The sequence below is a fragment of the Macaca mulatta genome, chromosome 18 (genome assembly GCF_049350105.2).
Source record: "Macaca mulatta isolate MMU2019108-1 chromosome 18, T2T-MMU8v2.0, whole genome shotgun sequence".
Taxonomy (NCBI): domain Eukaryota; kingdom Metazoa; phylum Chordata; class Mammalia; order Primates; family Cercopithecidae; genus Macaca; species Macaca mulatta.
Genome location: NC_133423.1, coordinates 74,787,620 through 74,799,967, shown reverse-complemented (window position 1 = coordinate 74,799,967; position 12,348 = coordinate 74,787,620). Strand labels below are relative to the sequence as shown.

At 40.8% G+C, this 12,348-nt stretch overlaps 1 protein-coding gene and 1 non-coding gene across 13 annotated transcripts in view; both read left to right on the top strand.

The window, feature by feature from the left end:
* DLGAP1 (DLG associated protein 1) overlaps nucleotides 1-12,348 on the top strand; it is a 968,455-nt gene that overhangs the window by 882,638 nt on the left and 73,469 nt on the right. For all 12 annotated transcript variants that reach the window (XM_028838188.2, XM_028838186.2, XM_077974916.1 and 9 more), the window contains one exon: nucleotides 11,839-11,930. In XM_028838188.2, coding sequence (XP_028694021.1) covers nucleotides 11,839-11,930 — 92 coding nt within the window. The remainder of the gene's footprint in view (nucleotides 1-11,838; nucleotides 11,931-12,348) is intronic.
* Nucleotides 5,614-5,717, top strand: LOC144336607 (small nucleolar RNA U13). Its single transcript, XR_013408505.1, has one exon. It is a non-coding gene; the product is annotated as a small nucleolar RNA U13 (small nucleolar RNA).

Here is a 12,348-nt window from a genome sequence, read left to right as displayed (position 1 = left end):
ATAATTAGCTAAATATGCTGAACTAAGTAATCCACGGCCTCTCTCAATTATTACTTTTTGGACAGAGATCTCATATCCTGCAATTTCTTTTACAATTTTTGAAAGCCACTTTATACATTTAAGTATATTACTCTAGATACAATACTTAAAAGGTGCCATTTGCCAATATTTGGAGCTAAGAGTAAAAAATCACAGAGATAAATTTATATACAATGACTAAAGCTTACAAGATACTAATACTTGATGCAAATGAGTTGGCAGTTCTAGGACCGGTGGGGATGAGGCTTGGACCAGGAAGAGAACAATGTCCTCCATTCTTGTTCTGATGAACCCTGCTTCTTTTCTGTCTCCTTTTTTTTAAATGCATTGAGGATCATGCTTCTTCAGGGAAATAACTACCATGCATTTTCTGAAAAAAGTTTCATTGGATAGTTTTATACCACCGCATAGTGAAGACACAACATCCTACTTTGGCTGACATCCTAAGCGTTTTTAATTTACATGAGTGTAGTCATATGGAATTGGTTAAAATCCCATCCAGGAAATCACAGACCAGGCTTGCTTCTTTTTTTTTTTTTTTTTTTTGAGACGGAGTCTCGCTCTGTAGCCCAGGCTGGAGTGCAGTGGCCGGATCTCAGCTCACTGCAAGCTCCGCCTCCCGGGTTCACGCCATTCTCCGGCCTCAGCCTCCCGAGTAGCTGGGACTACAGGCGCTGCCACCTCACCCGGCTATTTTTTGTATTTCTTAGTAGAGACGGGGTTTCACCGTGTTAGCCAGGATGGTCTCGATCTCCTGACCTCGTGATCCGCCCATCTCGGCCTCCCAAAGTGCTGGGATTGCAGGCTTGAGCCACCGCGCCCGGCCCAGGCTTGCTTCTTAAACGGAGACAGTTTAATAAACAAAATTGGTTACACAGGTATGGGAAGACTGAGACAGCAATAAAAGGAAAAAGAAGGAAAAGGTGGGGTTACCAGAACTTTACCAGCTCAGAAGGAAGGCCTGGGGTAGCCTGTGCTCAGACTGAGATGGCAGAGTCAGGTGGTGCTGGGACTTTGGAGTGGTGCAGAGCAGCTGGTGCATGGGCTGTTGAAAGGAGCTGGAGGGCCAGGCGTGGTGGCGCACGCCTGTAATCCCAGCACTTTGGGAGGCCGAGGTGGGTGGATCACCTGAGGTCAGGAGTTTGAGACCAGCCTGACCAACATGGTGAAACCCCATCTCTACTAAATAAAAAAATTAGCTGGGTTTGGTGGTGCATGCCTGTAATCTCACCTACTTAGGAGGCTGAAGCAGGAAAATCCCTTGAACTTGGGAGACGGAGGTTGCAGTGAGCCAAGATTGTGGCATTGCACTCCAGCGTGGGCAACAAGAGTGAAACTCCATCAAAAAAAAAAAAAAGAAAGAAAGGAGGGAAGGAAGGAAGGAAGGAGCTGGAGCCGGGTGCCGTGGCTCACGCCTGTAATCCCAGCACTTTGGGAGGTTGAGGCAGGTGGATCGCAAGGTCAGGAGTTCAAGACCAGCCTGGTCAAGATGATGAAACCCCATCTCTACTAAAAATACAAAAAAATTAACCGGGTGTGGTGGTGGGCGCCTGTAATCCCAAGTACTCGGGAGGCTGAGACAGAGAATTGATTGAAGCCGGGAGGCGGAGGTTGCAGTGAGCAGAGATTGCGCCACTGCACTTTAGCCTGTGCGACAGAGGAAGACTCCATCTCAAAAAAAAAAAAAAGGAGCTGGAGGGTGGAGCCATAGCTGCCCTCACATGTGGGAATGATGCCAGAAGAAGGTGGAAACAGGAAGGAAGTTCCTTCTCTTCTTCCACCTTCCTTTATTAGAACACAACTGGAAACCAGCCGACAAGGAGGCCTAGGAAATGTAGTTTGGGAGTCCTGGCCTCAATATCGAAGAGCAGCTGAATGTAGAAGATGGGCTTGGGGCTGCTAGACAGTAAGCAAATCACCAAAACAAAGCTCTTTGTCCGATAAATAAATAAATAGTTGTTTCCTTCCATCAGTGTGTGTGTTAAAAGGCCTAAAATGGACATGATCCGTGTGCATCTTTGCTCCTATGTTCTTATGGGAGCAACTCATGGCACTCTGATTCTAGAATACTTAAAGATATAAATTTCTATAGCATAATATGGCACCAAAACAAGTCAAATACTTTATCTGGTGTTTTTTTTGATGCTCTAGTGTTGGGGGCGAGGGGGGCATTGTGGGAACCGGCTGCTTTGGATTTAGGGCAAAGTTGTATGTCTAAACTGAAAGTCATAGGCACCATTAAGGATAATTTTTTTGTTTTCTTATAATTATAAAATGAGTAATTCATGTATACAGTATTATTATAAAGAGTTTGGGCCGGGCGCGGTGGCTCAAGCCTGTAATCCCAGCACTTTGGGAGGCCGAGACGGGCGGATTACGAGGTCAGGAGATCGAGACCGTCCTGGCTAACACGGTGAAACCCCGTCTCTATTAAGAAATACAAAAAACTAGCCGGGCGAGGTGGCGGGCGCCTGTAGTCCCAGCTACTCGAGAGGCTGAGGCCGGAGAATGGCGTAAACCCGGGAGGCGGAGCTTGCAGTGAGCTGAGATCCGGCCACTGCACTCCAGCCTGGGTGACAGAGCGAGACTCCGTCTCAAAAAAAAAAAAAAAAAAGAGTACAGTGCAGGAGTGTATAGAGCAAAATATGAGATTTCCCCTTCTTTCCCACCCCCACCTACTATTTCTACTGTATTCCCCAAAGGTGACACCTGGCAACGGTTGGTTACACTGTCTTTTAGTCTTTCAAGAGCAATTCTGACTACAGATGGGTTTCACGTACTACCTTTAGGCCCTGACTCCTCTCTCTCTCGATGGTACATTATGATTTCCATCTCTTATCATTTAACTCAAGTTGCAAAACAGATTAAAAGAACAGCTTAATCCTTCACATTATGTGAAATGCAATGGCTTTCTCTATTCTTTTAATGAATAAAAGAAAATTTAGTTATTTGAGATCGTACTCTTAAGACTTATTTATTTCCTTTAATACCTGTCCAAGTGTACAGATATGTTAATATTTTATGTTTATGTGAAGAAATAAGTCCAACTGCAGATAATGAAACTTGTCTCTGCCAGGTAAAGTACAAACCAAAGAAATTGTTACTATTCGAAAGAAAGCTTTGAAAAGTAAAAAGGCACATTATTGGCTATGCGCAGTGGCTCACGCCTGTAATCCCAGCACTTTGGGAGGCTGAGGCAGGCAGATCACGAGGTCAGGAGATCGAGACCATCCTGGCTAACATGGTGAAACCCTGTCTCTACTAAAAATACAAAAAATTAGTTGGGCGTGGTGGCAGGCACCTGTAGTCCCAGCTACTCGGGAGGCTGAGGCAGGAGAATGGCGTAAACCCGGGAGGCGGAGCTTGCAGTGAGCCGAGATCGTGCCACTGCACTCCAGCCTGGGCAACAGAGCCAGACTCCGTCTCTAAATAAATAAATAAAATAAAATACAGTAAAATAAAATAAAATAAAATGACACATTATCTTGGATTCATAATTTATTGACTTAAAATAATAAAGGAACACTAAGGAGATACTTTCAAAACATTTAAGCCTTGAAGACTTTATTTTGACGGCCTTGAAGTCAGCATCAACGTTTATTTGGAAAGAGATTTTTGGAGGGACCTGTCTCCAATCAAAACTAATGAGCCTTACGGAGATCATTTTAATGAATTCCAAAAAGAAGAAATAATCAGTCATGTTTGCCAACCATGACGCATTAAAATTAGAAACGAACACTAAACAGATAACAAAATCTAACCATTTGCAAATATTAAAACATTTAAATAACATTTGGATTACAGAAGGAATTCAAGATTATTTCGAAATAAATGACAGCAGGAATCCTATAAATCATCACTATGGGCTGTGGCTGTAGTTATGGTCTAAGAATAATTCCTAGCCCTATATTCTTTCATAATTAAGGAAGAAATATTGCAATATAAACACTCAATTTACAAATCTAGAAAAAGAACAACAGATTCAAAAGAAGGAATTACTAATGATGAAAGTATAGATAAATGCATTAGAAAACAAAACAGAGCAATGGCAATAACAAGTAAAGTGGAATTGATAAACCAAAATTGGTTATTTAAAAATACTAAATAATAGACAAGTCTGATTGAGAAAGGCAATATAGAAATTAACAATATTAGAAATGGGAATAGTATATGACCTTTTGAGAAAATTATAAAAGATTCTTGTGACAACTTAATGTTGGTAAATTTTAAAGTCAAAATAATATAGACACTCATGTATATTACCAATACTGATGCAAGAGGGAGTATTAAATCTGGGGAAAGAGGTCAGGTGCAATGCTCACGCCTGTAATCCCAGCACTTTGGGAAGCTGAGGTGGGTAGATGGCTTGAGCCTGGGAGTTCAAACCAGCCTAAGCAACATAACAAGACCCAACAAAAAAAAAAGAAAAAATTAGTCGTGTGTGCTGGCACACACCTGAGTCCAAGCTACTTGGGAGGTTGAGGTGGGAGGATCACTTGAGCCCAGGAGGTCACAGTGGCAGTAAGACATGATTTGCCACAGCACTCCAGCTTGGATGACAGAAACCGTCTCTCTAAAAAATAAATAAATAAATAAAATTAAAACCTGGAGGAAGAATAAAGTGCAAAAAAAGTAAAAAAAAAAAAAAAAAAAAAACCTTTCACAAATGTTACAGACTTGGATCATTTTAACAGGAAAGGTTTTCTCAGCATTCATGAAGTGAATAATTCCTATGTTATTTAAAGCATTTAATATTACAAAAAAAGATAAAGATTTTTTTTTTTTTTTTTTTTTTTTGCCGGGCGCGGTGGCTCAAGCCTGTAATCCCAGCACTTTGGGAGGCCGAGACGGGCGGATCACGAGGTCAGGAGATCGAGACCATCCTGGCTAACACGGTGAAACCCCGTCTCTACTAAAAAAATACAAAAAAACTAGCCGGGCGCGGTGGCGGGCGCCTGTAGTCCCAGCTACTCGGGAGGCTGAGGCAGGAGAATGGCGTGAACCCGGGAGGCGGAGCTTGCAGTGAGCTGAGATCCGGCCACTGCACTCCAGCCTGGGCGGCAGAGCGAGACTCCGTCTCAAAAAAAAAAAAAAAAAGATTTTTTTTTTTTTTTTGAGATGGAGTTTTGCTGTTGTCTCCTAGGCTTGAGTGCAGTGGTGTGATCTAGGCTCATTGCAACTTCTGTCTCCTGGGTTCAAGCGATTCTCCTGCCTCAGTCTCCTGAGTAGCTGGGACTACAGCCACGCACCACCCCGCCCAGCTAATTTTTGTATTTTTAGTAGAGACGGGGTTTTACCTTGTTGGCCAGGCTGGTCTCAAACTCCTGATCTCAGGTGATCTGCCAGTCTCAGCTCCCCAAAGTGCTGGGATTACAGGCGTGAGCCACTGCGCCCAGCTAAGGTTCTTAATATATTTTAATCAAATAAGCATAACTCTAATACCTAAATTTGAAAGAACACAAGAAAAAAGGGTTATAGAGTAATATGCTTACAAAAATAGATGTAAAAATTCTTAACAAATTTGATAATTAATCAAAGTGTATATATATTTTTAAAAATAATATACCTTTACTGATCTTTTTGTGGTTCATAAGCATGATGACTGGGTCTTCACACAAACGTTTAAGATGTGAGGGAGACACATCTTATTTTAATGTCAGCATATTTCCTGTCCAAAGTAAGAAAAATGAAATAAACATTAAAATAATATATTATTATCAAGTAGTGTATGTCACAGAAATTCAAAGTTATTTTAACCTTTGGGGGGAAAATATGGTATCAAGATAGATAGTAAAAAGTATTGCATTTGGTAAAAATCAGAAGCCATTCCAAGCATCAACATGATAAAAAGCATTTATAAGAAACCAAACTAAAGGCTGGGTGTGGTGGCTCACACCTGTAATCCCAGTACTTTGGGAGGCTGAAGTGGGTGGATCACTTGAGGTCAGGAGTTTGAGATCAGCCTGGCCAACGTGGTGAAATCCCATCTCTACTGAAAATACAAAAATAAGCCAGGCATGATGGCACATGCCTGTAGTCCCAGCTAATCGGGAGGCTAAGGCAGGAGAATCACTTGAACCCGGGTGGTGGAGGTTGCAGTGAGCTTAGATTGCACAACTGCACTCCAGCCTGGACAACAGAGTGAGACTCTGTTTCAAAAATAAATAAATAAATAAAAGAAACCAAACTAAACTTCTACTTGAAGACGAAATGCTAGAGATATTCCAGAGTCAGAAATCAAGTAAGGATGAATATTTTCATAGGCTTATTCAGTGTTGTTTGCCTTTACTGGCCAAGACACAAAGCAAGAAATGAAGTGTAAATATTTAAAAACAAAGCAAAATTGCTTTTATTCATAGATAATATGCATGTCCACCTTTAAAATTCTAGCAGAAACAGGGAGGCTGAGGAGGGAGAATCGCTTGAATCCCAGAGGAGGAGGTTGCGGTAACCTGAGATCGCACCATTGCACTCCAGCATGGGCAACAAGAGCGAAACTCCATCTCAAAAAAAAAAAAAAAAAACTAGCAGAAACCACTGAAAATCCAAGTGAAAGAATATAATATAAATATAGAGGAATCAATAACTTATCTATATATTATCAATAAACAAAATATAAAGGTACACAACCCATTCACAATAGTAGCAAAAACTATAAAACACCACAATTGAACTTCAGAAATAATATGTAACTCCTATTTGAAAACAATATAAAAACTTACCTTACATAAAATATAAGACCTCCAGGCGGCCGGGAGCATTGGCTCACACCTGTAATCCCAGCACTTTGGGAGGCCGAGGTGGGCGGATCATGAGGTTAAGATATCCAGACCATCCTGGCCAACATGGTGAAACCCCGTCTCTACTAAAAAATACAAAAATTAGCTGGGCATGGTGGCGTGCACCTGTAGTCCCAGCGTCTTAGGAGGCTGAGGCAGGGAGAATTGCTTGAACCCGGAGGCGGAGGTTGCAGTGAGCCGAGATCACGCCACTGCACTCCAGCCTGGGCGACAGAGTGAGAGTCCTGAGACTCCGTCTGAAAATAAATAAATAAATTAAATAACCTCCATGCATGGTCGTGCACATCTGTATTCTCAGCTGCTCAGGGGGCTGAGGCAGGAGGATCACATGAGCCCAGGAGTCTTGGGCTGTAGTGCACTATACCAATAGGGTGTCCACAGTAAGTTCAGCATCAATATGGTGACCTGCCAGGGGCAGGGGACCGTCAGGTTGCCTAAGGAGTGGTGAACTGGCTCAGGTCAGAAAAGGAGCAGGTCAAAATTGCCATGCTGATCACTAATGGGATCAACTTTGTGAATAGCCACTGTACTCTATCCTGGGCAACATAGCAAGATCTCGTCTAGCAAATAAAATATGATACTGTAATAAATGGAAAATTATTTAATATTCCTACATAGGAATACTACGTAGTAAAAAGACAACAATTTCCTGAAAATGAATACAAATATTTAAAGAAATTCCAATAAAAATTCCAACGTGATTTTTATCAGTTGATGGGGGCTAACAGGACAAACTTGACAATTTGATGTTAAAGTTTACTTAGAAGTTAATACTCCAAAATAACCTAGATATTTTTGGGTTTTTTGTTCTGTTTTTAAATTACTATTTTTTTTTTTTTTTTGAGAAACTCTTACTCTGTCACTCAGGCTGGAGTGCAGTGGCATGATCACGGCTCACTGCAGCCTCTAACTCTCAGGCTCAAGCAATCCTCCTTCAGATCCCGAGTAGCTGGGAGTACAGGCGGATGGCACTATGCCCAGCTATTTTTTTTTTCTTATTTTTTGTAGAGACGGGGTCTTGCTATGTTGCCCAGGCTGGTCTTTAACTCTTGGGCCCAAGTGATCCTCTCACCTCGGTCTCCCAAAGTGCTAGGATTACAGGCATGAGCCACCTCACCTAGTCTAATTATATTTTTTTAAAAAAAGAACTACAGGAGGAGACTTGCCATATAAAATATCAAGATTGATTACAGAATTTTATTAGGAAAGGCCAGGCATGCAACCAGCACTTTTGAGAGGCTGAGGCGGGCAGATCAGCTGAGGATGGGAGTTCAAGACTAGCCTGGCCAATATTGCCAAACCCCGTCTCTACTAAAAATACAAAAATTAGCCAGGCGTGGTGGCACACACCTACAATTGGAGCTACTTGGGAGGCTGAGGCCGGAGCGTCACTTGAACTCGGGAGGTGGAGGTTGCGCTGAGCCGAGATCACACCACTGCACTCCAACCTGGGCAGCAGAGTGAAACTCCATCTCAAAAAAAAAAAAAAAAAGATCATATTTAGGAAAAAGGAGAGGGAAGGTCAATAAGCCCAGCAGATCAATAGGCCAGCAACAGGTCTGTATATATGTGTCACTTAATGACAGGGATACACCTGGGAAAATGTGTTATTAGGTGATTTTGTCGTTGTGTGGACATCACAGAAGCTGCACAAACCTAGAAGGTAGAGCATACTACACAGTTAGGCTATATAGTACGGCCCATTGTTCCTAGGCTATAAACCTGTACAACTTATGACTATGCCGAACACTGTGGGCCATTGTAACACAATGTTAAGTATTTGTGTATCTAACCATAGAAAATGTACAGTAAAAATATAGTACAAAAGACACAAAGTGGTACTTCTGCACAGGGCAGTTCCATTATAATCTTATGATCACTATTGTATGTGTGCTGTATCATTAACAGAAATGTCACTGTGTGTGTCATGACTGTATATGGGAATGCCTATATGAGAATGTATGGGAAAATATATGTGAGTAAAGTTTGGTATCAGATAAAGCTGGCATCTCAAATAAAAACGGAAAATTAGTTAAAAAATGGAGCCAGATCCATTGATAACCCAAGGGAGGTAGTGTAGGAGGGTAATATGAGATCTCTACATATGTATCTTCGACACAAACATTTCAGGATGGTGGATTTAAGAATTAAATACGAGAAAAAGATAACATGAAAGCATAAAAGAAAATACAAGAGGACTTTAAAAAAATATGCTTAGAGAAAAAGCCTTTCCAAACCATAAATGCTGGATGTGACTACCTAAGATTCTCTCCAATGAAGGGCAAAGTTCAAAAGACACATGATAAACGAGAGAAAACATCTGCAGTATACGTAACAGAGAAAGAATTTAGGTTCATAAGATATAAAGAGATCCTATGATTAAGAAAATAAAAAACAGCCGGGCGCGGTGGCTCACGCCTGTAATCCCAGCACTTTGGGAGGCCGAGGCGGGCGGATCACGAGGTCAGGAGATCGAGACCATCCTGGCTAACACGGTGAAACCCCGTCTCTACTAAAAACAAAATGCAAAAAATTAGCCGGGCGAGGCGGCGGGCGCCTGTAGTCCCAGCTACTCGGGAGGCTGAGGCAGGAGAATGGCGTGAACCCGGGAGGTGGAGCTTGCAGTGAGCCGAGATCGCGCCATTGCACTCCAGCCTGGGCGACTAAGCGAGACTCTGTCTCAAAAAAAAAAAAAAAAAAAGAAAAGAAAAAACAGCCTAATTAGGGAGGAGACTAGTAAAGGATATGAACAGACAATTTACAGATAGAAACAAAGTCAATACATATTTTTGGCTGGGTGCAGTGGCTCACGCCTGTAACCTCAGCAATTTGGGAGGCCGAGGCACTCAGATCATGAGGTCAGGAGTTCGAGATCAGCCTGACCAACATGGTGAAATCTCATCTCTACTAAAAATACAAAAATTAGCTGGGCATGGTGACACGTGTCTGTAATCCCAGCTACTTGGGAGGCTGAGGCAGGAGAATCGCTTGAACCCGGGAAGCGGAGGTTGCAGTGACCGAGATTGAGCCACTGCACTTCAGCCTGGGTGACACAGCAAGACTCTGTCTCAAAAAAAAAAAAAAGGATGTGTGTGTATATGTATATATGTGTGTGTGTGTGTGTGTGTGTGTATATACACACTTTTTTTTTTTTTTACTTGTGATACATTAGCAAAAATTTAAAAGTTTCCCGATATTTAGTACTGGTGAAGGTATAGGGAATTGGAAACTCTTATGCACGGACTATGAAAGGATGATAAATGATTTGATGAGATAACCTTTAAAGTTGCACATGCTCAATATTTTCCACCTAGGATTTCTACTTCTAAGAATTTTTCCTAAACAATATTTGTACAAGTATTCAAAAGGATACATATGAAATACTATTTGTAATATCATACATAATAGCAATAAAAAGCAAATTACTTTGATGCCTATTGCTTAGTCATTAAAAGAAATATCCTCATCCCTATAATCCCAGTACTTTAGGAGTTGGGGCGGGAGGATTGCTTGAACACAGTCATTTGAGGCCAGTCTGGGCAACATAGGGGGACCACCCCCTACAAAAAAATAAGAAAAATTAGCTGGGCATGGTGGCATGTACCTGTAGTCCCAGCTGCTTGGGAGGATGAGAAGGGAGGATTGCTTGAACCCAGGAGGTTGACGCTGCAGTGAGCTATGTTTGCACCACTGCATTCCAGCCTGGGCAACAGAGTGAGATCCTGTGTCAAAAAAAGAAAAGAAATACTTCTGTAGTCAACAAAAGGACTGAGTTGTATTTACTGACACGATAAAATGTGCAGAGATAGTAGTAGTGTTAATGAATAAAGCATTGCAGAAGAAACATACATAGTATAATCTCATGTGTGTAATTTCAGTATTAATAATCATTTAAATATATATATACATTTAGACATATATATAAAAGGATATAGACAAATATACATCAAATAATTGACAATGATTCTTATACTTTTTCTACATTATATATTTCTGTATTTTAATTTTATACAGCTTACATTGAATTGTTTTTATATTTAGAAACAACATTTCTTAAACACATAGTAGGAAAAAGGAATAAACCTAATAATTCTAAAATTTTCTTCAAATTTAGATTGGGACTAATGTGTTGCATAGGTTATTAGTTCTATATGGGCATATTTTCTATATAGCTGTAATATACACATAGCTATTTAGAAACTATGGAGTGATATTCAAAGTCAATTCTTTATTTAAGGGGAGAAAGATGAAGACACTCTATGGTTTATCTTAATAAGGTTAATATCTAAATCTCCCAATGTCAACAATTATAATTACAATACATAAATTTTCCTCTTTATTTTGTATGTTGTTATCTTCAAATTCAAAAATTCAAGGCCGGGCATGGTGGCTCATGCCTGTAATCTCAACGCTTTGGGAGGCCCAGGCAGACAGAACACTTGAGATCGGGAGTTTGAGACCAGCCTGGCCAACTTGGCAAAACCCTGTCTCCACTAAAAATACAAAAATTAGCCGGGCATAGTGGCACACCTGTAATCTCAGCTATTCGGGAGGCTGAAGCAGGAGAATCCCTTGAACCCGGGAGGTGGAGGTTGCAGTGAGCCAAGACCACACCACAGCACTCCAGCCCAGGCGACAGAGGGAGATTCCATAAAGGAAAAAACTTCTGAGAACACATTTCCATGTAGACTCCATTCTAATACAGCATTTACAGTAAGATACTTAAGTCTAAGTACAGACTTGCAAATCTATGGAAGAATCATAGACATTTATCAGCTACCTTGAGAGTGAATAAAATTGCATTTTACTAAGAGCAACAGAGTCAAAGAGCATGCAGCGAAGGTAGTGTCGGCTCTCAGAAAATACACAAATACTGACTAAGGAGGTTACAAATTACAAAACATTCCAGTAATATTAGAGGTCTTTCTGATAAAATGTCATGTTCATTTTTCAAGCAAGATGACTGAAATGGAACTACTCTATTTGATGATTTCTCCAGGTGGATGATGCTGAAGAACCTGACAAAACAGGAGAGAATAAAGCACCCAGTAAGTTCCAGTCCGTGGGAGTGCAAGTAGAAGAGGAGAAGTGGTAAGTCCACGTGCATATGCATCCTCTTTTGTCCTGATGTTGTGAAGTAACGTAAAAGTATTTTTCCCCATGATAAATCTACAACATTCAATGATATTTTCCACTAAGTTTTGGGAGTATTTAAAGGGTGAAGTTGAATCAATATTAGTTGATTCTCTCCTGTACTTTTAATACTAGAGACCACTCCATTTGAGTTTTACTAGAATAGTACTGTAAGCGTATTACACACATATAAATACTGTGTGCAGTACTCTTGGGTTGCCAAACTATACCTTTGGGGAAAAAAAAAAAAAAACCTTCCCATTTTTATGAGAAGAAAATTTACCTTATTTCTATTTCTATTCCCAGCACTTAATAGTGTCTGGTGTTTAGTGTGTGCTCCATGAATGATGAATGAATGAATGAATGAATGAGGAAG